The sequence below is a fragment of the Poecilia reticulata genome, chromosome 12, assembly GCF_904066995.2.
Source record: "Poecilia reticulata chromosome 12, P_reticulata-male-v2, whole genome shotgun sequence".
NCBI lineage: Eukaryota > Metazoa > Chordata > Actinopteri > Cyprinodontiformes > Poeciliidae > Poecilia > Poecilia reticulata.
In genome coordinates, this window is record NC_088841.1 from 14591971 (window position 1) to 14618962 (window position 26992).

Consider the following 26992-nt stretch of genomic DNA (forward strand, 5'->3'; position numbering starts at 1 on the left):
AGAATTTTTTTTTTCTTTTCTTTTCTTTTTTCTTCCTTCCTCCACAAGTCTCACAATTTGGTGTGTGGATGCAACCCATCTAGGCACACTCCACCTCATTCAGAGGTCCTGGCTGCGCTGGTGGTTAGCCGCACCAGTCCGCTTCACCTGCCGGTCAGCTCAGATCCACACTTCCAAAGGAAGCATCAGATCATACACTCAATCCAGGAGGTAGGAGAGGTGTTTAAAATGATCCTGGATGCGAGGATTAGATGTGTCAGCAACAGAACAATACAACCTGGCATTTAGGTCTCATGCATTGTTCTTGCGTGCTAGTGTTTGTTGTTGCTGTTAAGTTTTTCTTCTTGGAGAAAAACTGTGTTTTTTTTTTTTGTTTTTTTGTTTTTTAAGTGGAGTTCATATTGCGCGTAATCAGCAGAATTTCAAAGACATGTCTGTTTTTAAACACAGCAGATTTATACATTTGCACAAAAACGCAGCGGAACAAGCATCAATGCATGCAGAGAATGCTGCTCAACCAACCGTCTCAGGCAAATTTTACAATATGATTTTCTTCGCTGGGTAAAGTGAAGACAATTTTGAAAATATGCTCGTTTTATGTTTAAAAAAAAATCTTAATTTTCCTTTTTCTTTTTGTCTCCCAAAACTCATCCTTGCGGTGCAACTTCATTTAATTCTCCCCAGTTTATTAAATTAAATGCATAGTTCAAAGTTTCAATAAAATCTTGCTTTTTACTCTCACCCTGCGACATAAATACAGATTGTTACAGTAACAGTGTGAAGGCGTGCGAGTCGCAGTGAGACGCGGTAATGGAAATCTAAACGTGGGTTGATGGTTTGTAATGCAAACACGTGTATTCATTTCAATTTGTTGCGGTGTGTGTGTGCGTTTTTGAGTGAGTGTGTTCCTGTTCGTTTGTTTCTCAATAATTAAAAAAAGCGCAATGCTCACTTCAGTCTGTCAACATCGCATTAAATGTTTTGTGGTTGTTTGTCTTGATTTAACTGTTTGGTGTTTGTGGATGTATAAAAAAAATATTTAAAAAAAACTCTTCCTCTCTATAAATATGCTGTTCTTATAGTTACTCTTTGTTCCCTCCACACTGTTATCTTTTTTTTTTTGATGTGATGTGAGCTTTTATAGCACCAAGCAGCTGCATTGAGAACCGATTATATTCCTGGCAAGGAATATAATCATCTTCATAATGAATATCGTTATTTATTTATTTGTCTGTTTAGTTAGTTATTGCAGATACAAATCTATCATTAAAATGACGCAATATCAAAAAACCTGAAAACGTAAATAAATGATTATTTTAGTTCAAACTACTCAGAAGAACGTTTCTTGCTTAAACTTTATGGAATCTGACTTTTTCGAGATGTAACCTCTCAGTTTCATCCTTTAAATAATTGTTGCACATGTTCACTTGTGACCATTAGACACTAGTTTTTCTCTTTTTTCTTTTCTTTCCTTCAATCATGAATCTAGTAAATTCGTCCAGCTTTCAAACTATCCGGTTATTGTTCTTTCGTTACTCAGTGTAGGAGCCGTTTGCGCACAGGTACAGTGCGTAATGACGCACAATTTCTTCAACTGATGAGCGTAGGACATTATGCTGTTCTCCAGATTTCTGAGCTCTCAACAAGCGTGTGTGTTTAGGTTTTCGTTGTGCGTGTGTCCCAAAAGTCAGAGAAAATATCAGCCAAAAACATTTATTCTTTTAAATACAGATTTAATAAAATGTAGCATTTTCTGAAATTATCTTCACAAGTAAATAAATAAATAATCTCCATTTAATGTTTCTAAAATGTTTGTATTTTGTTCAGTTATGCTTTTCACAATATCGAAATTCTCCACCAGATGTGACGGGTTATTACTGTTCCTGACAGGTTGACTGTTCTTCGAAAACAAACAATTGAGCAAACTTATCGAGAAACACGGGATGACAACCATTTCAAGTTAAATTACCTACAATAAAACAGTGTATGACTTGATTTTGATTTTTACGAAAGCACAATAAGGTATTGAGTGTAAGCTTATCCCTGTGGCTCTCAGAGGGACCCGCAGTGCAAAACAAATACAACTTCAGTGGCTCACCGCACTAACCTGAAGTTCTGCTTCATGTCAGGTTAGTTGTTCCAATTTCTCCGCTGCTGTTCGCTCTAGTTGGCTTATGTTTCCTGTCCTTTAAGTTATCTCTTGGAAGGAACATTTCTCCTATAGATGCGAGTGCTAGCCCATGTTTAACTCAGACATGAGCTAGCATAGAAGATACACCTAACTTTTTTTATTTTATTTTAAACTTTCATATTTGAGTGTTTACACTTCACTGCGCCTCGCTTTTATTAGAAAAAGAAGCATTTTTGTGTGTGTGTGTTTTTTTTTAATTGCATAAATAACCCCAATATTTAATACACTGATACAAAACCCAACTCCTTGAAATGAATCTCATGTTTATTGTTGCACTCGCAAATTTAGACCGGTTGTGCTGATAAGCAGTATTTGGAGATTTGGTGAAGGATTGTTGCCCATACCAGCACATGATCTCCAAATAGGAATTAGAGGATCAGATTGAAAAACTAATAAGAAGACATGGGCTGATAAACTTAAAGGAATCATGATTTTGGTCATACAAGCTAAAGCTACTCCTGCTCAGTGAACATCACCTCCTCCCTCCTCCTCCATTTACCCCTCCTCCTCCCCTCAGTCCTGCTTGCTCGTCTCGGACTAGATTTCCGCTTCACAATGTTTGGTCACTGATGCGCAGTGGACAGTTTCAGAGCGATCGCGCAGAAAGGAGAGCGACAGGAGAGAGGAAGGGAGAAGAAGGAGGTGTCGGACCTGCTCCACTGGGATTCGGCTGCAGCTCGGCGCTCAGTGCTATCGGCGGGCTCGGCTCACAAAAGCGGGACGAGGCTGCGAAATCCTCTACATGGCTGTGAGCGGCGTCTCGTAGTTTGGTCCTCTTCGGTCAAGGCTCCGCTTGGATGAAATCTGGAAACGCATCACCGGAAAAAGGGAGCATTCATGGGGAAACTCGCCGTGCAAAACGCCCGGACTGTCTGACTGGAGCATTCGGACGTTTTTAAAGTGGTCTGCCTAGGTTGCAGACCAAGGCGTGTTTTTTTTTGTTGTTGTTGTTTTTTTGCTTTTTTATTATTATTATTTTTGCTTTTAGGTAAGCAGACTCTGCTCTAATCGGACTGGGCAGGCAGCTTTGTCATCTTAGTTGCATACAGTACTCTGCAGAGGTGTAGCTATCAAGCAACTCATGCATTCATTTTGCATCATGCTGCCGGCTGTGAAACAAGTAAATCGATCAAATATGTGCATTGATTTTGGGGGACAATATGAATAATGTATATCATGCTCTCCAAAATAAATAAAATGTAGCATTTTACCGACTGGGCCATTCAGTGCAAATCCTGTGATTTGTGTTTATGGTATGCGTAAAACTAAAGGTTATCTTTTTATCCTAGACGTCTTTGGAAAACTTACGTTTTTACCTCCGAATATGAATCCATAGTCTGTAACAACTCGCCTGAAGTACAAAAGCAAAAATGTATATATTCAACAATAATTGTTTTAACATTCAGTTACGCGTCTATTTACATCTGCTAACTTCTGAGAAACACTCCGAGTCCTTCTGCTCTTACATGTCTCCCATCGGTCTTCCAGCTGGGTCTGTGTAGCTTTTCTGGGCTCTGGTCATGGCGGACCAGGAGGAGACGTTTGCCGTCCAGAACTCTCCGGGAGGTTCGGATTCAAGGGAATTACAGAACGATAATAAACCAGAGAAACAGAACGGGACTTCGGGGAAATCCCCATCATCGCAGACAACATACATCCAGCAGGTCAGTGTACGTCTCTTTTTGAGTTTTGTTTTGTTCCTTTGCCTCAGTCTTATTGCTTCAGGCCCTTCACACTTGGGTTTTTAAAGATCGACACCTTATATTCGATGAATAAATACAGCGTCGATCTCATTGGTTGCTATCGAGCTATTAGTCAAAGTGATGGAGGGATTTATTGTTTTTTTTTTTTCTTGTGAATTTCTTCAAACTGAATAAGTGAAAAACATGAGTTTATAGCAGTGCTTTAACATCAAACCAATCACTGAAAAATAATCTGCTGTTCTTTGTTATGCGACATTTGAAATACAGATTATACAAGTTTATAAAGTAGCTACATTGTGTACGTCGTTCTTTTAGCAGTTCTTTAGTGGTGAAGTACAGCGTCGCATTGTAGAGACAGATTTTTTTTTCTTTCAAAGTAAAAGGGCCGCATTCTGATCCGTACCGTTTACATCATGATTCAGGATCCATTCCGGGAAAATCTAAGCAACTGTAACAAGATTTGCAATCATCATTTGTTGCAGGATTACGATTTTGCCGTTATAGGTGTTATAGGAGTGTTGGTGCCCGACTTTAGCATTGATTTTACAGTAAAATTAAAAAGCGGGACTTCCGGTCAATTGTTGCCAATGTTTTTTTTTTTTGTTTGTTTGTTTTTTTTGTTAACGATAAATCCATCCTCAATACCATTCACCTACTTTAATTTGTGACCTAGTGAAGATTATAGACATTAAGAGGTAAAAACTGAAATCGTATTTATAGCTGAAACCCGATATATACAGACATTATGATCAAAAAAATGCACAAAGGATTTTATTTTCAATTAATTGGCATGCAAGATTGTCATATTTATGAATTACTATGTGCGTCTTTAAAGTCCCTCTCAAAATGTTTTAAAAATTAAAGATAACTGTAGTTTTTGGATGCCTAATTGAGGTTGGAAGGCTGTTTGAGTAGATCAAATTTCACCGGAGATCTATTCGATAAAAATGTAATTTTGCTAAAAAAATAAAATAAAATAGGACTTTCGAAAAAGACGCAAGAAGACTTACTTGGAGAGCATATCTGTCTCTCTAATGGATTTACTTTTCTCTTCTGCAGCTGACAAGTTCTATTTTCAAAACAAATTGATATTGGATGTCTTGTGTCCAAAGCCTGTCAATAAAACACTTTTCGTTTTTCCGTATCAGTAGTCTCATGTCAGACAAGGATTTCCAAAGTAAACCGTTTGCCAGCACATTAAGCTTTAAATGCGCATGGATGGTGCGCATAATGTGCCAGAAGTGATCCCGCCAACATGAGACGTTTTATACGTAGCCTAAAAAAATTCCTTGTTAGAAGTTTTCAGCTCACACATTCTCCACCACATTAAACCTGAACAAAAATGCTGAAAGTCAGGCTCGGTTGATCCACGTTCAGACATCTACATCCACCTGTCCCGTGTTTGCTTATTTGTTGTCAATATTCAACCATATTTTCACGATGTCTGGTCGTCTTGCGTCTCTTCAACAACGTTTTGTACGAGACGTGGGTGTTAACAATAGAAGACGCTTAAATGCACGATTGTATATTTTTAAAGGGAATGGAAGGCATAAAGGTCTACCTGCACGAAAGGGAACTGTGGATCAAGTTTCACGAGGTGGGCACGGAGATGATCATAACCAAAGCTGGACGGTAAGATCGACTCTTTGAAAGCTCTGACGACTGTAGTTTTGTTCTGCTTTTCTGTCATTTGATGTCGTTTTAAAGGTGTTTAAATCGTATTTTCAGTCATGAAAAAAGATAAAACAAAACAAAACAAACAGCACATCTGGCTGACGCATCAGTGTTTCGCAAAACCCCACTCTATAATCATACCTTGGGTGGCCATTTTTGTTTTGTGAAATGCAATACCACCAGACACCGATCCTTCAGAAACTGAACTCTGGTGCAAAAAAAAGTTGCTGTTTTTTTTTTCCCTTTTCCTTTTGAATAAAGATCTGTTTTAAGGAAGTTATGCTGTTTTCCCCGCTCTGCTGTAATTGCATGCAGACACGTTTCTGTGTCCCGGCTCTTGAGCTGCAGCATGACATGAAGGAGGGAGGAGGAGTGGGGGGCGAGGAGGGGACGTTGTGCATGAGTGTGTACCGCTGTCAAGCCCGGAGTGCATCCGAGTCAAAACAGCTCGCAAGGCGTGGTGTGAACATTCATATATGAATGCCGACCGCTGGTCTCCCCCCCGTGGCATACGGCTCACACGTGTTCTGTAAATGATTAAAATAAATAATTCATTGTAGCTACATTACACCACAGCCAAGGCACATCACAGTTTTCCCATCAGAGCTGCAGAAAAAAAAATCCCTCATACATCCCCGTCTGTCGTTTGACGTTTGCTTTTGTTAAAAAGACAGTCTAGATTCCTCCTTGTCCACAGCTTTGTTCTTGACTTGTTGTGCTATGAAAATAATTTTGGACTGCATTACATTTCAGTCTTTATAGTATTGCACTTTTAATCAAGTAGTTTGTAAAAAAAAAAAAAAAAAAAAAAAAAAAAGTCTAATAAATAGATTTTCCAAATGTTACCAATGAAAATGATAATTTATTCAACCATGGCAGTTTGATTCGTTGTCATTCCATATTTACATGAATGGTAATCTTCTGTTTAAGAATGATTTAGAAAAAAAATGTTACTTCTATTTTTTGTAAATAATATTTTAGCAAACCTTAAAAACTAAATACGATTTGTAGTTTTGTGTGCAAGACTTTAAGTTCACATCCAGCTTTAACTGGTTTACTTTAGTGCTAATGCTAAAGTCAAATTAGTAAACAAAACCAGCTGTTTACTTTGAGGGGTTTGTGGTGCATCTTAGTGATGGTTGTCAGAAGATGAAGTTTTCTATGTCACCTTATAAAATGAGACGTAAGAAGTTGAAATCTGGCTTTAGCATTAGCAACAGTGCTAATGCTAAGACAAACTTGCTATAAGGCCCAGCTGTTCAATCCTGAGGAAGTCGTTCCCAAAGACCAGCACATTATAGGTATGGTTAGCAGGGATAAAGCTTTATAAAGCACATTAATAGAAGAGTTTTAGTTAGTATAAATCTAGCTTCAACTAACATCCAACTTGCTAGTAAACTGAGCTATTTAACTCCAAGGTGCGTGTTGAGAAAATGCTTACATGGCACAGGGCTGGCCTAAGATTATTCAGGGCCTTGAGCAGAATTTAATTTGTGGGCCCAGTTCCTGTTTAGACCATCACCAACAAACAGCGTTTTAATAGAGACTAGAATCAGAGAGAGGGCAGAGTTTAACTGGTTGAGCTTAAAATGAGTCAGAGATTGGTTATTAGTTGCAGATTAATTCATTTGTGAGCAAACTGAGCTCAAACACAAAGAAAAGATTAAACTTATGTCTTTAAATTGTGGCTTCGTCAAATCAACAAAACAAACAACGAAGATTATTTGCTCTACTTTTACAAAGTAAACTTGACAATTCTTTTGAATAGTAAATTTAAGCTTTTAAGCTATTTAAAGTCCTTTAATTGATCTAACTTGAAACTGTCAAATCAAATTTAATGGTATTCACATTCTTAATAAACATATTTATGGAGTCTCTTGATGGTTTTGCTTATACCTCGGGCTAGCTCTGCATGCCACCTTGCAAGACTTTAAATACGATTAATATGTTAAAGTTTCACAGAGCTTTTACAACTCAATCAAAAACAAATAGTTCTGGGTTCTTTTTTGAAAACAAAGGCCAAACTGCACAACCTCACAAAACTAAGAAGGAGATTGTTAGGTTTGACTCTCTAACCAGGACCCACCAGAGGTCTGTTGACTGGAGGATCCTCTGCATCCATTACTTGCTTTTGGGCACCTAGTGACCGCAGCTGTGAAGCAAGTTTCCAATGTAAATTATGGAAAAATGATTCAAAATGAAGACATTTTAAATACATGTCTTTATCATATTTACGACTATTATTACGACTATCTTAGCTAAATATAATTTTGACTTGAATACAAAGGACTAGAATTCTGTGAACATCCATTTTATACAGATTATACATTACAGAGCTACAAAGAACAATGTAAAAAAATCTCTAACTTTATGTTGCCCTTCTGTATGTTTTAATGTAATTTAGGTGTCTGTTAGAAAAAACACACCTACATAATTTCAGAAACGTATAATTAATGTTTAAAACCTATCCAAAGTTATTACGTCAATTGTATTCCTTTAACTCGAACGGTTTGCATTTTCAGTCTGGAAAGGCAAATATAAGGTTCATAGGATGTCCGCTCTTTCAGCATTGCAGCTCCCACGTAGCCCATCCCATAATTTACTAAAAAAAAAATAAAAAAATAAAAATGCACGTGCAGTGAAATGGTTTCTTTCAGACACAACGTCCAGATCCCTAAAAAAAACACAAACTAAATAAAAGCATTCATATAATTCAGCTGCTTCCATGCGAGGTTGTGTGCGTCATAATTGTAAATGCGCCCATAAAGAAGGTTAACTGTTCAAAGTTTCATTGTAAACTTTTGCGGTGCAAAGCTAACGTAAAGAGATTTAGTTTTTCTGCCTCAACTATTTGTGCACATTTGAGACGCAGTTTTACCCAGAATCATGGAAAAGTCGATATTTTGTTCTTCGCAGGAGAATGTTCCCCAGCTTCAAGGTGAAAGTGACTGGATTAAACCCCAAAACGAAGTACATTCTTCTGATGGACGTGGTTCCTGCGGACGATCATCGATACAAATTCGCCGACAATAAATGGTGGGTAAAAAAAAAAAAAAAAAAAAAAGAAATTATCTGGATGCAAATGAAACTTTTAGGGAAAAAAAAAACATATTTCTTCCCATGTCCCATTATCTGGAGTGGACTTCAGCAGGAAATTTTTATGTTGTCCTGATGGACGAGAATCGGAAGCGAACGTATAATTTCCTGCAGAATTATGACCTGCCTGTTTTCTAATGGTTGCCAAGAATTACAGTCAACATGACTGACGTGTTTCAGTTGGAGCTGATTTTTTTTTTTTTTCCCCCTTTGAGATAGGCTCATGCTGATGAGTTTTCCTACAGTTGCAGTGGCCCTTTGCAGAATTTCTGTTTAGCTTTTACCCTATGATCTCCGACCTTAAAGGCAGGAGCCTATTGTTTGGGTCAATGCCTTTAAAAGAGCGGAGACTCGGAGGGGATAATCACATGCCAGTACTGCAGATTATGAGCCGAGCAAAACAATGTGTGGAAATAATTGTTACACATGTCCGTGAATTGCAGAAAATCGGGGATCGCTTTATTTGTGTTAGCAGCATATAACAATAAAACGTGCAAAAATGCTGAGAAAAATTGCGCGCACAGCTGCGGAAATTGTTAAACGTGCCATTTTTAGGTCTGCATTTTAAAACCCTCAATTAAATTTATGAAAAGCTTTAATTTCAGATGGCAGCCTATAAAACATGCAAATCATTCACCACCTTTTCCAGTCCATTAGCTGCCCATCTACTGCTTGCATGTCTTGCTTTAACCAGTTGCGCATGTGTTGCTGTCCCTGTGCGTCAGGTCTGTGACCGGGAAAGCAGAGCCCGCTATGCCCGGGAGGCTCTACGTCCATCCGGACTCCCCGGCCACAGGGGCGCACTGGATGAGGCAGCTGGTCTCCTTCCAGAAGCTGAAGCTGACCAACAACCACTTGGACCCGTTCGGACACGTAGGTGCCTGGGCCTATAATCATTCTGCTAAAGCTGTGTGCGGAGACGTGCAGAGGCATGTGCGCTGTGTGGATGCGGCTTTTGCGTCGCGGTGTTGTTGCATTCATCCAAATGTATTGTCGTTTTGTCACTGGGAGGTTTTCACTGCTGCTGCTGGAAGAATGTGGTTTATGGAATCCAGAAAAATGTAATTGTTTACTGCAAAATTTGATGATAAATTTGTTATTATTATTAATAATAAATAATAATACGTTTTGTATTTTCCATTGCAATTTTAAAAAAATAATCTTTCGTTTTATATATTCAACATATATGATAATGATATTAGGTTGATTATCGGTTAATTATTTTCAAAAATAGATCGACCAATGAAGATTAAATTTCTTATTAGACCACACCGATGCAACTTTTACTTGATCCTTTTTATTTTTACACCAAACAAACTTCTATAAATCCTCTATATTTTTAGAAGAGTATCCTTCTTGATTTAATTACACATTTGATATTTTCTGCCATTTTATAATTTTCGCATTCTCTTGTCTTTTCTGCAACTTTGTGGGTCTTCTACTTTTTCAAAGAAAATACATATAAATGCACTTGAAGAATTCATTTTACTTTTAGTAAAAGGCATCAAATTTTCTTATTTTAATCTACATAAAAACCAAAAGTGCTGATTATTATTTGTAACTACCAAACAAGTAAAATATTTGAAAAGTTTGTGTAACTAAAATACTAAGTTTTCCTTTTATAGTTACATTAATCTTCAAAAATCTTTTTTTTTATGTTTATTTATTTTTAAAGCAGACACTTTGGATCACAGTTTACACAAGTTCTCCAAAAAAATGCATCCAGCTGTCAACATGAATTTGTTGTACGTGCCATTTAATGGTAAAAACAAAGAGAAAATGTATTAAAAATATTTGTTGTCCTTTTCAAGTTCCTTCAAGGACTTCGTACATTTATTGATTTAAAAGTATATTGTTGCACTTTCTGAGCAAGAAAAAATAATAACTGAACCAGAATTTCTCTACATGGTGCTCATTTTCTAAACTTTAATTTCTCATTATGACTTGCATCTGGCTTTGAGATTTATTCGTTCTTACCCTTACAATAAAAGCAAAACTAGCATCTTTTACTTCATGAACAAAGTGTGCTGCTGGCAGCAGGTTTTCATGAAATGCTGAGTTGATGGGTAGACTGAGGCCTGATTACCTCTCTTGTTGGTAGTCACTCAATTATGGACATTTTTGTCAGGAACAGGCTGTGCTAAGAATGGCTGTAAAAAGATGCATCGCTGCTATTAAAAAGAAGAACAGAAGACTAAATAAGCTTATTAAAATTCTCAAGTAGTTCCAATCACAAGTGAGAGGCTCTGCATTGCGTCTTCTGTTCTCTAAATGTTCCATTAGAGGACGCAAATAATGACTGAAGCGTAACAACACGTTCTAGTGCTATAAAAGAATTTGACCGCATATACGGCACAGTTTTCCAACATTCAGACCCGTTTTTAAGTCGAAACTGTTTTTAGTCCTTCAGTTACCAAAACAAATCATATTTCCACAAGCCAGAGTCTGTCCACGTGGTATCTATAGAGGTTGCTGCCCTGCCAAAACCCAGCTGGAGGACTGAGACTGGAGCTCATTGAGTACATTTTTTGGGGTTAAAGTGTGTTTCTTGATTGGTCACAGTGGTTCCTGACTTGCCCGCTTTCTCGGCACCGTGGGATCCATCACCGAAATGCTGGTGGCTTGCCAGAAAATGCACACTCTGTCAGCTTGTTGGTCCAGCTTGTTGAAATAGCTGAGAGATGTTTTATATTTACTTACAAAGACACATGAAGCCAAAACATATTCCTGATGTATAGATCAAGACAGACCTGTTCAGACTTAAAGCTGAGGGTTTTTTTTTTTTTTTCTCCTTCTCTTTCTGGAAATGTTTCTTAAATTAGATAACTAGACTAATCAAAGCTGAGCTCATTGGCCTGAGTCTGATGATGCTAAATGGCTTGATGTGTGGTTATTGTTGTCGCTCTCAACATGAAGTTTAAGTCTTTGTTTCCTGAAAACTTTAAATGTTTAGTGTGATGGAAATGTTTGTTTTTTTAAGTAAGACCATTTTAATTTTTCTAGGTTGTTTTTAATATTGCAGGTTGAAAAACAAAGTTTCATAATCTCATATTATTTTTATTATGATTTTAGTCATAAAAATGCATGCATGCCTTTTTTTCACAAAATGATACTCTTGATGATATGAAAGTTATGCAAAGAAGGGCACAAATGTTACTTAAAATGTTTTGTTTCATTTCTAACTGTTCATTCCTGTGAGATTTGTCACAACTACGAATGTCCTATAAAAAGATGTTACGAAGATCTGCATAAAGTTATTACATTCAGGCTTTGCAATGTCAAAATGCTGCTTCATTAAATAATGAAGCTGTTCTTTTGCATAACTCCTTAAGACATTTTATTAGAAATGCTTTTTCTTGCTCTGTTACCTGCATTTTACTGACTGCTCCTGAAGAACACTGGTCCTATCACATTTTGAAGTAGCACTTTCCCTGTCAGGTTAGACTTTTTAAAAACCACTGCTCTCCAATTTCACTGCACACAAGTAATTTTCCAATGTTGCTATTTCAGTGTTTGAATTCCTAAATATTTTTTTCGTCTCAAGTTTCATACCAAGCTGGACTCGTTTCCCCCTTTGATCTCCCTCTCGGCTCCCAGAATACCTCTCGGCGTTATTAATCTCCTGCGCTCGCCTCTCTGCCTTCCCACACATGTTTGGGCCGGCCGGGTGGAGTGTGAGGACCGCACTGTTTACGTTTGAATGGCAGTGTGTGATGAGCAATAGATGCTGGTGCACGAAGTCCACTGATCCCAAGGCTCGGGTGGGGATGGGAGTGGGGGAGGTGGGGGTGGACTCTCTGATGTCGAGGTACTTGAAAGCGAAGGGCAGCCGCACGAGACCCAAAGTGATCCCTCACTATCATTAAATAGTATCATCCAGAGGCTGAGGGGGGTGGAGGGTGAAGATACAGGAACCGGTGCAGTGAGTGAAGGCCACAGAGACGAGACATGAGCTGGGGTCCCAGTGGGTGGTCCACAAATACACCACAGCTCTTTCCACAGGAATGGAGATGCGACTTGTAATATCTTCACAGGAGTGGGGGGTTTTTTAACACTGATCAGAGAAGAAATTAGTATTGAATTCATGTTTTTTTTTTATGTGCTCAGAAGGTTCTGTGCAGTTATTGTTGCTGTAAAGATGATTTAATTACTTCTTCAGCTGAAAGCAAGCAGGATCAAAGCTACTACCCTCACAGGTTCTCGCTAGGCGTCACTAGAAGGAGTTTGACCATTTCCTGCCAAGTAGCATGTTTCGCCCTGAAACGAGATCAGATTGGACTCTGCAGTGGACGACTATCAACAGTGAAAGCCCCTCTGAGCTGATTCATGTCTGACTCACAGGGGATTTTCTTTGTGGAATGCTGCAGGATGCCTCCACTGTTACTGGAGGTCAGGGCAGGCCCTCGTCTCCTCGCATGCTGGCTGTGAGAGGCAGGTATAAAAACAATCCTTAAGATAAGAGATAGGGCGACATGCCTGCAGGTCACAGGAAGGTGGGAGCGTTGTAGATGCAGAAAGAGTGGAGAAAGGAGGAGGATGCCCTAGTTTTTGTTTTTTAAATCCGAGGGAATTTGATCAGATTATGAAGTGTTAGCTTTTCTCCTAGACTCATAGCCACGACTCGCTGATCAGTTAAAGAATTCAGTGGACGGCTTGGGGTCCACTGAATGATGGGGTGTTGAAGGAAAAGTTCAATGCTCAAGTTCAGCTGTGAGCTCCGTCCTAATTGACTCATTTCAGGGCACTAACTGGGTTAGAACAAGAGAGAAGATGCTGTTATAGCATCATTGAGAATAATCTAAGATGCTGTTATAACATCATTGAGAATAATCTATCTGGACCATTAAAGACACATTATTATTATTACTATTATTAAAAGATAAGGTGACTCATTAATCCGTACTATATTTTAAAATCGGTGTGAATGAAATTAGTGATGTCCTTATTGAAAGAAGATAACGGTTTTGTATGTATTAAATCCTATCAATTCAATTCAGTTTGTCCACAAATGTTGTTTATATTTAATTCTTTTTTTTTAGTTCTTTTCATTTATTTTATTCATTTTTAATCAATTTTATACCAAAAAATTTTTTTTATTCTGTGAATTTGTGGTCCAGAAAGCCATTCATTTATTGCAACATGTTTTTAAATTGCAAGCAAGAAAAAAAAGTGCAGTTCATAAGGCTTACATAGGCAATAAGTTAGCTATTACACCTTCAAAATGAGAAATCGAGGCAATTTCAGCCAAGATAGTCTGACGAACGGGGTTTTAGTATGGATTGTCCTACATCTATTTTTAATTTCACGAAAATTTTTTGACGAAGCCATCACTTAAATCCGTTTTTCTTTGCAAAAGGCCGAGGCCAGGTTATCAAGAGTTGCACTATTTAGTGACATTAATGCTCTACAGCCAGACGTTGTCACGCAAAAAATATATATATATAAAATACAACCCTCTCTTTATTCCAGATCATCCTCAACTCGATGCACAAGTACCAGCCGAGGATTCACATTGTGAAAGCGGATGAAAATAACGGCTTTGGCTCCAAAAACACGGCCTTCTGCACTCACGTTTTCCCGGAGACAGCGTTCATTGCGGTCACGTCTTACCAGAACCACAAGGTACAGGTCCTCCTTTTGGACATTTTTGTGTTGTCTTTGTTTGCAGTTTTTCATATGGTAAACAGCTCTTCTTTTTTTTTTTTAGTTGCTTCGTGTTTTTACGTGTTTCAAACGGCAGAGTTGTTGTTGTTTTTATCGTTATTATAATTCAAATAAACCCCAGATTTGAGTGCAAAGTTTGTGTGCAGGATTCACGTCAGCGTGAGGTTATAAAAACGTGCGTTTTCAAACAGAAATGGTTTGGGGTAAATTCTTAGCAGCGTGCCGCGCAGAGACCGCGCACGGACCGAAAGAGAGAAAATCAAAGTTTCGCCGCCAGCTGAAAAGTTGCTGATATCACAACGAGTCACTGACAGACGACGAAAAAAAAAAAAAAAAAAAAAAAAAAAAAAACTTCAGAAAGAAGATCGGAGGATAAATGACCTCAAGCAACTTTTAGAAAAGTTACAGCTTTTTGTGGAGAAAGACGAGCTGCAGAAGATCCGGATGAATCTCAAACAGATTTCCCTGCAGCCAACTTTTTATTATTATTATTATTATTATTGCTTTTAATAGGCTGTATGAAGTTTGTCATTTTCAGTTTATTCTAGCGGGTTTTTATAGCAGATTTATTTTATATTGGTTTAATATGCGCCACTCAAAATTACATTCATTTCGATTCAGTTTTTTTTTTTTGTTTGATTTAATTTTATTTTCAATACTTTGGGTAAGTTTTTTTTGTTTTGTTTTTTTTACTTTTCTTTTTTTTTATTTAGCATTTGAAGCCCAAAATATTATTTTATGTTTTTAGATTACAAATTTCTCTTCCACATTAGCGAGGAAAAAATAGCTCGTATAGGAGATAAATGAGCAATTCTGTCTAGAAAAACTTGCTTCAAAATAGAAGAAAATATGTAAAAATTGTGAAGCAGAATTGTCTAATTTTAGGCTTTATCTCGCTTGCATTTTATTTCTAAAATTGCAACTTCAAAAACATTCAACTTTTTTGTTTTCTTGTTTGTTTTCCTGAACTTCTGTTTAATTCGTAAATTGACCTCTAGTTGTGCACTTAATTTCAGTGTTTATAAACTAAACAAAAACTGGAACAATCTATTGTTTTCCTTATATTAACTGTTTGGAAAATGATGGCTAAACGGTGACACATTAGGCAAAAATAAATACATTTCTCGAGACTTTTCAGGCCAGAATCTAAAGCTGAACATCTACTTTGTCCAGATTTTCTGGGGGGAAAGAAAGTCTTGGCGGTGTAAATATCTGTAAACAGCGTCTGGTAAGCATCGTTTTAGCCATGAGGGCCTATATATGTTTCTTGTTTTTGGAATAATGGAGAAAGGGAGAGAACACGCGTCCCTGTAGCCAATCAGAAGCCTCTGCGCCTCTGGGAACAGGAAGCCCAAAATGACCGGCTCTCTGTAGAAACCATTCATTATTTTTAAGCACGTTATTGGGAGAGCTGGGATCGTAACCCCAGGGCTAATTATTGAGGCTCTTTCCAGACCTGCAAAGAAAAGGGAAAAAAAACAAGCATTTCTGATTTCCGAGCGTTTTACCACAACGGTCTAATCAAACAGTTAAACATCTGCAGGAGCATTAAGCGCTGCAGGCGCGTCTCCAATTCACCTGTTGGACTTTTAGTTAATAAAACAGTGTCCAATTTCCAGACTTTTCTCCAATTAAAACATTTTTTCCCCAACTGAGTTTTCTTAGGTAATGTTTTTTATTCATGTATAGAATTTATTACAGCTTTTGCAGACATTTTATTATTATTATTGGCTAAAATAGCATCTGAAATGAAGCGACGATTGTTTTATTAAGCAAAGCTTAGACATGTAGCCTATAAAACGACATTCTTTGAACTTAGCCATGTATGATAATCTTGAGTTTAGTTTGATCTTTTACTAGGGTTAAAATTTATGGAAAATGTTGAACATTTTTCTAAATAAATAATATTGTCGAGGTGAGTTTATCTGCATTAATCAAGAGGAAGGCAAAGGAAATTGCTAACTTTTTACTCTTTAGTTTGAAAATCATGAAAGAATATATAAATCATCTGCCTGTCTGCCTGCATTAATTAACAACCAGCTAGTAAAGTGTCACATGACAGATTTTACAAGGTTCAGAGTAGGTGTTGGCCAACATGCATACAAACCTCCAGTCCTGTCAGAAAGCTGGAAATACACCAGAACCGCCAACTCATTACCTGCAAGAAACCATGACAGGGATATCCCTGCATTCTGCTTTACGCCTTTAGAGCTTGGATTTATATTTTTTTTAAATAAAAAAATATAAGCAAGGCATTCCTGCCAGGTATTTTAAATATTTGCATTTCTAAAGCTTTTTCAAGACAATGTTCAGCATTATGGAATAAGTCATGCAATAAAAATATGACCTGCTGACTGAGATACAGCTTTATTGAACTAAAGGCGTGTAGGACCTCCACCATCTTTCTGGAACTGCTGTTTTTCTCCCTTTGCTTCTGAAAAGTTAGAAACATCCGCCAAGTATTTGCATCTAAAAACTTTTCAGATTTTTATCATATTACAACTACAAATTTGTGAAAGAAAAAATTATATCTGGTTTTTAATTATGATTACACCCAAAAATAAAGACAATTGTGCTGTACGTAATTTAAACCCCAGTACAAAACACACCAGACAGGCCACAACTGCAAAACTTTACCGAGACATAGCTGTCCATCAGGCAAAAAGAGCATATCAGAGAAACAGTAACTCTGCAGAGATCCAAAGTTCTGACGGACAAATCTGTCAGCGGCCCAACAACTAGCTGTACACTTCATAAATCTGGCCTTTAAGAGTAGCATCAGGAAAAAACATTTTTTGAGGGAAATTCAGAAGGCCTATTCCAAGTTTGCCACAAGCCACACAGGGCACGAGACATGTAGCAGGAAGGTGATCAGGTCCGATGAGAGAAACTTGGTTTTTGCCTTTTCCCAGGAGGAAAGCTGCACGACGCTCTGAACACTTATCCTAAAAGGTGAAAGCTTCCCCTCAGCTTATCAATTATTAGTGGGCTGTTAATCGCCAATAACATACATCACCGTTTCTGGTGGTAACAAGACAACAGGTGGAGAATTTAAATGAGTGAAGCCTAGTTGCAAATTTACAACTCAAGTTGAATTCTGGAATCTACTGTTAAGTTGTATTTCTAAAATTACATCAATTTGTTATAAATTTGGCTTTGACTTCTTTTATGAGACCTGAGACTCTTATTTTATTTTATTTTTTTTTATTAATGCAAAGTCTGTTTGCGGTTTCAGATTACACAACTAAAGATTGAGAACAACCCGTTTGCAAAAGGCTTTCGTGGAAGCGATGACATGGAATTGCACCGGATGTCCAGGATGCAAAGGTAGCTGCAGCCGGGATGCTATTTTGTTCATTTTAAAAAGAAGTTCCCTTGAAAATCCTTGATCTTTAATATTTGGAAATTCTTACACATGCAGAATGATGTCAAATGAGCAGATAAATGTCACTTTAGTTCAGCCGGAATCAGAATGTCACTTAACAAGCCCCACTTTAATCCTTCAGTCACCGACTTCCAAGCCAGTAATGAGTGTAACTTTCAGTGAGTGTTATTTTCAGTGATGTAAGTGTAGTTCTTGATCATTGGCCAGCTTTCATGGTGAAGACTTTTATGGCTGATCTGGCAGAACCTCTGAAACAAGACTGTAGCATCTCTCTTCTACAGATTTTTTTTTTTGTTCTTTTAACTGAACTGCTTTTGTGTCTGCTGTGTGTATGCTTGCATGTGTGTGTTTGTGTGTTGTACTGGTGAATATCGCTCGGTCAGGCAGCCAAGGCGGTACGCGGCCACTTTGCTCTCTATTATTCAGTCCAGATGAGGGATGGAGCTGGAGTCCGTGCTGTGCGGAGAAACACTTTTTCAAAGGGGAAAATCTGGTTTTGAAAAACCCCCATCACCCTGGTTTTTGGGGAGAAACTGAAGGGTTTTCCAAGTGGAGAAGTCCCAAATCAGACAAAACTTGGAAAGTTGTTTGTCTTTTTCCAGGAGATGTTGTAATCCTACATCCGTCGCCCTGAATGCTTGACTGAGTTACGGCACACTGAGATAGATTTTAGCTCAATATCAGCAAGAGAAAAAAAAAGGGAGAATAAAAAAAAAAAAGTATTTTCATGTGAAAATAAGCACATTAAGTTACTTTAAGTAGGTGTGCAATCGCTGGAAATCCAAAAAGTTATAAGAATGTAAGCCACTATCAGTCTTGCATGAATTTGCTCAGCCTTTGTCTGCAGTAAGCGTTGCACGTCTGCTTCTGGTTACTCTGAAGAGAGAGCTTATTGAAAACCAGGTCACTTTTCAACTGATGCTACACCAAAAATCAAAGAACCAAAAAGCTGCACAATGATGCAACAATGAATTCTGTAAATTATTCTGAGTGAAAATCATTTATTAGTAGAAAGACTTTTTTCCCCCCACAGAAGGATCTCTGTTTCTAGTGTCCTTTTCAAACTAATCATCCAGTGGATTGAACCTTTCAGTTGCCGTCTTTTACTGAGCCTGTTTGGCACATACAGATAATTACTAATACATTTTCTGTGCATGCACACAGCACCAAAGAGTACCCAGTAGTGCCTCGCAGCACGGTGCGACAGAGGGTCGGCTCCAGCCACAGTCCGTTCAGCGGGGACGTCCAGGGCATGGCCACACCCAGCACCCTGAGCTCCCAGTACTCCCAGTGTGAAAACGGGGTCACAAGCACCTCCCAGGACTTGCTGCCCCAGTCTGGCTCCTACCCACTGCCACATGAGCACGGACAAGATTACTGCATCAAGAGAAAAGGTATGAGACTGTGCGGTGATATGAGCCATGCAGGGATTACATTAAAATATTCAAGGGTTACAAGAGGTTTCATCTGTTGTGCTACAGCATGATCCATGAAGGAGGTAATTGTGACAGTTCCAGATATCTTTAAAAGGCCCTGACAATTAAACAGCCTATGTTACATCAATTCAAAAGTATTCAAAACCTCCCAAGAGCCTGCATGCCCCATGAACGTTTTGAATATTGTCACAAACTTTTAGGTGTCATTTCTAACATTTGATTATCTTAAAAAAAAAAAACCTCTTAGTTAATTATATAAATGCAAATTAACCAGGTGCTCTGTCTACAAACCAAACCACAAAGTAATCATTCTCCCACTATACTAAGGACATCTAATGAGATCCATCAAACTGCAAAGGGTTAAAAAAAACATTTGTGAAGGCTGAGCATGCCATATGCCACAGTGAGAGTCATAATCCCCAAATGGAGAAGACATGGAACAGTGGTGAGCCTTCCCAGTACTGATCAGCCTACCTTACTCTAAGGGAATAATAAGAGTGATCCAGGAGTTCACAGAAAGAAAAACAGAATATTAAAAGCCTGCAGTGTCTTGCTTAAGCCTCAGTTGAGGTCAGTGTTTATTATTCAACATTAAGGAAGATATTTTGTATCTATGGAAGGCCCTTCTTGAATAACAAAGTTGTTTGCTTCTTTAATTTTACCAACAGCAGATGACGACTGTCATTCAGGCGAACACGTCTATAAGAAGCCGTACCTGGAAAGTTCTTCCAGCGAGGAGGACCACTACTATCGTCCCGTTGGCTACCACCAGAGCCTCAGCCTCGCCAGTGGGGCCTACCGCAGCGAGTCCAGCCAGCGGCAGGCCTGTATGTATGCCAGCTCCTCGCAAGGCGCAGAACCTGTTCCCAGTTTGGAGGACATCAGCTGCAACACGTGGGCCAGCGTTTCTCCTTACGGCAGTTGTTCAGTCACCACCATGCAGCCGATGGAGAGGCTCCCCTATCAGCATTTTTCCGCTCACTTCACCTCAGGGTCTCTGGTGTCCAGACTGGGAGGGGTGGGGGGCCACGCCTCTCCACAGCTGGGCGAGGGCCACCATGCAGCGATGTACCAGAGCTCCATGGCCCACCAGACTCTAGGCCGCCAGTGCAGTTCTGGAGCTGGGATCCAGTCGCCGACAGCTGGCTTACAGGGAAACGAGTACCTCTATGCACATGGCATACCACGCACTCTCTCGCCACACCAGTATCACTCTGTACATAGTGTAAGCATCATGCCAGAGTGGAGTGAGAACAGCTAAGAATCGAACAACTGCACACATTGAAGAGGAAACGAAAGAAAATGGACCAACTAAAGCAACATTGGGTCAGTTATATTTATATTTCCAAGGACTTGTTGCAGTTAATCTTAAAAGGAACAATATTTCTTCATTGAGGGAAGTTGATATTCGCTGGGTGATTTACCAGGAGATGAGTGGGCATCTTATCAAGTAGGACGTTTTAGCAGAATCTGCACTTGTAAAGAAGCAACATGAACACAAACAAACATTGGGCTGGACCAGAACACTCATGAAGCCTGCTCAAGTGCAGGGAAAGCTGACACTAAATAGAGCAGAAATGCTTCAGATGTTTGGCCAGGAGGCTCCAGGTTAAAGGTGTTTTTCTGCAGAGTTTTGTTTTGAATGATAGCAGAAAGCTGTTGTATTTCCTGAATGTTTGTCCTTTCTCACATTTTCCCGACCAGACAGTTTCTATGACATTTTTGTAGCAGATTTACGTTGTAAAAAAAAAAAAGAAAAGAAAAACTAAAGACAGGGCTTAATGTCAGTTTTGTTGTGGCTCTTTGGTCAATGTGGCTTTTCTTTAAATCAGAAAGATGGTTTTTGCTTATAGGTAGATTCATTTATTTACATTCAAGTCAAATACCTCATATCAATTTTATTAGGTTTGTGAGACAATACCTTGTAAACATATACATACCTCTTAAATATTTTCACAATTCACTTCAGTGTATTTATTGGGATTTTATGAAATAGCCCAATGAAAAGTAGTGCATAATTATGAAAGTGTCATAAAAGTGATGCATGGTTTTCAAAATGATTTACATTCATCTGACACATGTGGAGTATGTAATCATTAGGAGCAATTTCTTTGCACACCCAGACTGAGTCTGATTGCCTAAATAGCTTAATCACAATTAAATTAGATCTTCAAGAAGACATCACTTTTCTTTTTTTATTAAAAAACAAAAGCCAAATGTAGCGTCATTATTTAATTTTACATGTTTTGGAATAAACATGGAATACTTAAAGTATTCAGGTTTCCGTAGAAGTGTGATCTTTAATTTCAGGATCAACAATGAGGATAAGCTGTTGGATTTGTGTAGGTTAACAATTTCCAGGCTAACAGATATCCTCACCCCCTTTAGATGATGTTCGGGATGATCAGTTTTTCACCTCACCTAGAGTTTTTCTATAAGACATGCATGTATACCCTACATGTCTTGTGCAAACAGGAATGTACCAACAGGACTTTCTTTCACCAATGACTTTCTTGCAACTCTCCCATAAAGGCCATATTTGAAGAATCCACATGTCAGATTCTCAAAGCTAAACTATGGGGCTCTTTAGCCATCCTTGAGTTAGTTAAAGGCAGAGGTTCCCAAACTGTGGGGCGCGCCCCCTAGGTGGGTGGTGGGGGGAGGGCGCCGTGCCATTGCAGGGGGGGGGGGCACGGGAAGCCGTCTGGATGAAAAAAAACACACAAACCTGAACGCTGTATGCGCTGGGTTTGTACCTTAGAATGGCCAACTCTGTTATTCCTATGTCAATTTGATACAGTAGGGGCTTCCACACTTCCCATATCTGTGTCCTCTGTCACTTTTATCAGCAGTTAAAACGGTTTAATCCGTTGTTAACATGTGGTAATCTGTTTTTCCGAGTCGCCTTTAAACGCAACATGAGCGCTATGACGCTCATGCTGGGTTTACACCTGTGCGCGAAGGAAACCTGCTGCTGCTGGACGCAAAGAACTTTTCACAGTTTTCCCCCCAAACTAACAGACTGTTGAGTAAAGCTGTTGGATGAAGGTAAAGTTAGCTAAAAGATGACTAGCTAATATCAATACATCACCTTAAGCTTAACAAGTAGCCTGTAGGCTACTGATGTTGTCTATGTTGTTTACATTCATTTTGCTCCCCAAAAAAGTTGATTCCCCCGCTACGCTTGCACAAGTCATAGGGGGGGCCCAGAAAATGTTTGAAAACCACTGGGGGGCCCATGAGAAAAAGTTTGAGAACCACTGGTTAAAGGGATAGTCATCTCCCTTTAATTTTCTCCCGGTCCAGTCTGTTGATTTAGTTGGACAGACATGCCTTTGTGAGTTTGCAGTTGTGCCATAGTCTTGATGATGAATTGAACTATGTTTCAGAAGTTTTTTTCAATTTTGGGACTTTGTTTATCACAACCCTGCTTGAAACCTGACAGGCATGTTAAGGGTTTTCTTCCATCTGTCCATGTAATTTATACAAGTTGAATTTTTAAATGAAGCCATGTATCTTTTCTTGTTCACTCCACAATTATGCACAACTTTATTTTTATTCAAACCCAGAAAATCCCAATGAAATATCCAGTAGCTGTTTCAGCAATGAAGAAAAGTTCAAAGCGTTTTAATAGTTGTCATAGTAGCGGCCTTTACCACACCTATTGCTGCTGAGTGCATTCAAGATTTGATAGGGATCTCGATATCATGCCGTCTCTCTCCCAAACATATTCTAGGTAAAGCTACATTGTGGCACCTATTTTTTGTGCAGAAAATTAGATTAAATTAGGATTTCTTTTTAGTTTATTTTTTGCTCCAGTAATTACCCCAATATTCAGACATATTCTATTCTTAGGGTTCATTGTGCTACTTCAATCTTAGGACTGCCATTGCAGCGTCAGTGGAGTATGATTTTTATATGATTGTGTCAAACTGTCTTTTGCAGTAAATATGTAAGCTATATGCATTCTGTGCATAATTTACCGACCTTTCACCAGAACCCCACTATAAAACTTTTGAACTAGCCCTTTAAAAACTTTTTAAAAAATGTTTATTAAATAAATGAAAGATTTAGACTCATCACATTTTGAAACACTAGATTTATTTCTGAATGATGGTTGGTATGGCAACAAATTGCTGCTCTTAATAATAAATAGCTAAATAGAGTCAGGTTGACTAAGATGGTTCTCATGTTGAGATGTAATGATACATGCAATGAAGCTGTTACTGCAGGAAGAAGACGCAGACTTGATGGGCAACATTTTGCATCGGTGAAAAGTTTAAAGATTAAACCAGAAAAAGCAAAAAGATCTAAGAAAATATTCGAAAGGAACTTTCTACAATAATATATTTTTTCAGGACGCAAAAGAACAAGACCTTCAGTAGATAACAGGAAATCTGAATAGATTAAAACATCTGGGATCATTTGGGGTTTAAATTTTCTTAGGAGTATGCAAGGAAACTGCTGTCTTTGTAATGCTAGTTTTGGAAAATCCAAGAATCACAAACTGACTCCATGATTTTAATTTCAGATTCCATAACACTTGCAAAGAAAATTTAAATATTGTGCATCCTAAAGAAATAACTCTTCGTAACCTGCTCACATTGCATTTGGAAATGGATGACTGGAAACACTAGAAAAATACCACTTTAGTTGGAGTACCCCAAATTTAAGAAGAATAGAAAAAAGTTTTAGAATCCCATTTGGATTCAAATTCAATTTTACGAGGATGAATCATATCGAATTTAAAATATATATATTATAAGCTTTAGTTCAAAAGCAGCTTAGTTCCTTAGAGCTTTCCATTAAGAAGGATTTAAAAAGAGAAAAAACTATTTGCTTTGATTTCAGGACACAATATTGTTGAAATATTTTAAATCAAATGCCAGTAGCTACACATACGTTTAAATTAGCATTTATTTTCCTCTTTGTATGTGATGGCCAACAACAACATAGTGTGGACAACATTAAGCTTTCTGATTCTGTGACTGAATATTGTATGTTTATACAGGCCCATGTTGTACCAGGCAATTGTGTTTTTTGAAATATTTCACATCCAACATCAGAAAATTCCCTTCAGACAAAGATAAAAAATTGAATTTTAACCTGAACTTAACATGGAGCAAAAATCTGCTTCATATTTGTGATGAGCATGTTCGAGAGTTTTTTTGTTGTTTGTTTTGTTTTTTTTTTAATGTGGGGAAAGGCTAAATCTCAAGTGCTTGTAGTTAATAGCATTTTTTGTCAATAGTATTTATTTTTTTAACTCCACAAATCTGCCTTCTTTGCCAGGTTTAAAGAGGCCCAGTTTATTTTTTTTTATAGTCCACTTTTTATGATTGTACAGGATTTTCTAATCATACTTATATAAGAAATTATTATACAGCTGTCAAGAAGTATCCAAGACTGAACAAATGAGAACATGCCTAACTTTGTAAATAAGCATGTAAATAGCAAAATACCTGCAATAAATGTAAAAATTTAAAGCATTTCGGAGAAGTTCTTTTGACTCTATTGTAGTTGTTTTATTGAAAGGGGAAACCTATTGAGTGATACTCAGCATTTTATTGAAGAATTAAGAAATCACTTTCTTTATACTACAAATTAAATATTTCCAACAAATTTGGACAATAAGCTAGATATGTTTAGCCTTTAGCCTAATATGTAAATTTGATGTCAGCAGTTATACACAGGCATTGAGTCACCTAGTACATCTCATATTGACTATTTGTTTGGAGATGTCCAATGAGTTATTTTCTAGAATCTACCTTTATATTAATGTAAGGAAATGTGGTTATGGTGGTCCCATAAATGATAACAAGAGTGTCACATAATTATTTTTGATTTGATCTGCTGTGATAATAACCCTTATAAATCAACTTAATCAAAACTATTAAAAAAAAAAAAAAAACTAGTCACATGAGCCCAAAATGTAACTTTTTGGCTCATATTTAAGCCAAACACATCACCCCAACCATGAAACATGGTGCTGGCTGTTTGGGGATGCTTCCTTCAGCAATGACAGGAAAGCTGGTCAGAGTTGATGGAAGAATGGAAAGAACCAACTGCAGTGCAACCATGTAAGGTGACCTTTTAGGGCCTAAAAAAAGGCCAGCAACTGAATGAATATTTAATGTGCGACAAGCATGCATGTACTTTAAGAATTGTAAGTATGCATGGAAACCAGACAGTATGTATCATGATGCAAGGGTCACTGGAGTCAAACACTAGCTCCAGCTCACAAGACTTAACCAGCTCAAATGCTGCAGAAATCTATCCTCAACACCAGCTGATCATTAAAATTCTCAAGCCTCTTGTGATGTCATTGTCCCAAACAAAGCAAAATTAACCTTCTTTTTCCTCCCTTAACATGCTTTTCAGAAAAACATTTTTATTTTGCCAGATTCTGTTGAGAAAATCCATTCTTCATAATCTTACTGTGTGAAACTTGTTAATGGAAAAAACAAATACATCATGATATAGTGTCTTTAAACATCACACTGGAATAGTACAGACATGTTAAGAATACAGAAGGCCTTAGACATGAAGAATTGAACAAAAGGTCACACATGAAGTTGAAATGTTTACATGAACCTTGAAAATAGCTCAATTTTGTGCCATCTCGCCATGTTATCCTCCCCATTCCTTTGTTTTTACACTTCTATTTCTCTGTCTCTGCCTCTTCATCTCTGATCCTCCCTGTGATCCTGCCCCCAATCCCTCCTTGCGCCCCCCGCTCTCTCCACCGCCCCATGGCCAAACACGATGACCCAGACTCCCTGCCTGCTTTGATGTGAGTGATGTGACCCCTGCTCTGCAGATGCCCCCACACCGCCAGCCTTATCCTCTCTTTGAGAGCCAGTACAGCCCACAGAGAGGTCCAGTCATTAACCCTGTACAGCCATCCACTGCTTAAACACATGATGCATGGCAACCCGCCCCCCCTACAATCCCCCCCAAGATTCACCCAAACATGCATGTGTGGGCGAGAACCGATGATGCAACAGGCTCTTTAAACATTTTAAGAACGGGTCAGCCTTTCAAAGGGAGGAGCTGGAACCTTTGGCCACTGCTTCAGTTATCATGGTCAGCGGTGGACCGTCTGGTGATATGTCAGAAAGAAAACAAATTAACGTTTAATGACCAAAAAAGCCTGGGTAATGAATGAAACATTCCATTTATTTGGATTATGAGTGTATATATTTTGCCATTCCAGACCTGATGGAACATAAAAAAAATAAAATAAAGCCTTTTATCCACAAATGGAGAAATAAAATGTTTACAAATAAACCAGTGTTTTAAGTCATATCTGGTGACTCAATCCTTTATTTTTTTTTACTTTCATTGAAAGCAAATTGAAAACAAGCCATCTCAGAGTAATGATGAGTCATGGCCTCAGCCAACCTTAAAGCTTAAACCTAAACAAATCACAGTCTGGCTGCACCATATGACAAAGGAGAAAAGAGCAAGAACAAGAGCATTCCTCAGGGTAGAAACCGAGGGAGGACGGTATCTTTATTAAGATGTACTGAAACACAGATCACCACAGATGGATGAGCGCCTTGCACAAAGAGGGTTCTCAGAGAAACAAATCCATCTTGTGCAGAAGTCGCAAACATCTGCTTGAAAAGTCAAACTTTTGCATCTTTGTCTTTCATTAGTGACATGGACAGCCTGCTAAGATATTATGTCTAGAAAAATCAGTATATGCTACAAAAAAAAGATACGAGAATGTGGGCTTCAATCAGCAGTTCATCTGGGAAATCGACTTAAGAGGCCAAATGCTAATATTGTTTTAGCCGGAAGACTAAAATAAAGTATAACACACTTTTACCGGCACTTT

At 38.2% G+C, this 26992-nt stretch overlaps 1 protein-coding gene and 1 long non-coding RNA gene across 4 annotated transcripts in view; one reads left to right on the forward strand and one right to left on the reverse strand.

Moving 5' to 3' along the window:
* Positions 1-26992, reverse strand: part of LOC103473797 (uncharacterized) — a 102074-nt gene that overhangs the window by 68618 nt on the left and 6464 nt on the right. The gene's annotated exons all lie outside the window — the stretch shown is intronic.
* Positions 372-21785, forward strand: tbx5a (T-box transcription factor 5a). The gene is made up of 8 exons (XM_008424293.2): positions 372-3855; positions 5432-5526; positions 8485-8604; positions 9390-9537; positions 14134-14286; positions 17564-17655; positions 18878-19107; positions 19818-21785. The coding sequence occupies exons 1-8, from the start codon at positions 3712-3714 to the stop codon at positions 20408-20410; spliced, it is 1575 nt and encodes a 524-aa protein (XP_008422515.1). The 5' UTR covers positions 372-3711; the 3' UTR covers positions 20411-21785.

Bases quoted from the DNA above. Each gene is read 5' to 3' on its own strand.
- tbx5a (XM_008424293.2), top strand. From the start codon at position 3,712: ATGGCGGACCAGGAGGAGACGTTTGCCGTCCAGAACTCTCCGGGAGGT. The intron at 8,605-9,389 runs GTGGGTAAAAAA...CCTGTGCGTCAG, and splicing joins AAATTCGCCGACAATAAATG to GTCTGTGACCGGGAAAGCAG. The intron at 14,287-17,563 runs GTACAGGTCCTC...TTGCGGTTTCAG, and splicing joins CGTCTTACCAGAACCACAAG to ATTACACAACTAAAGATTGA.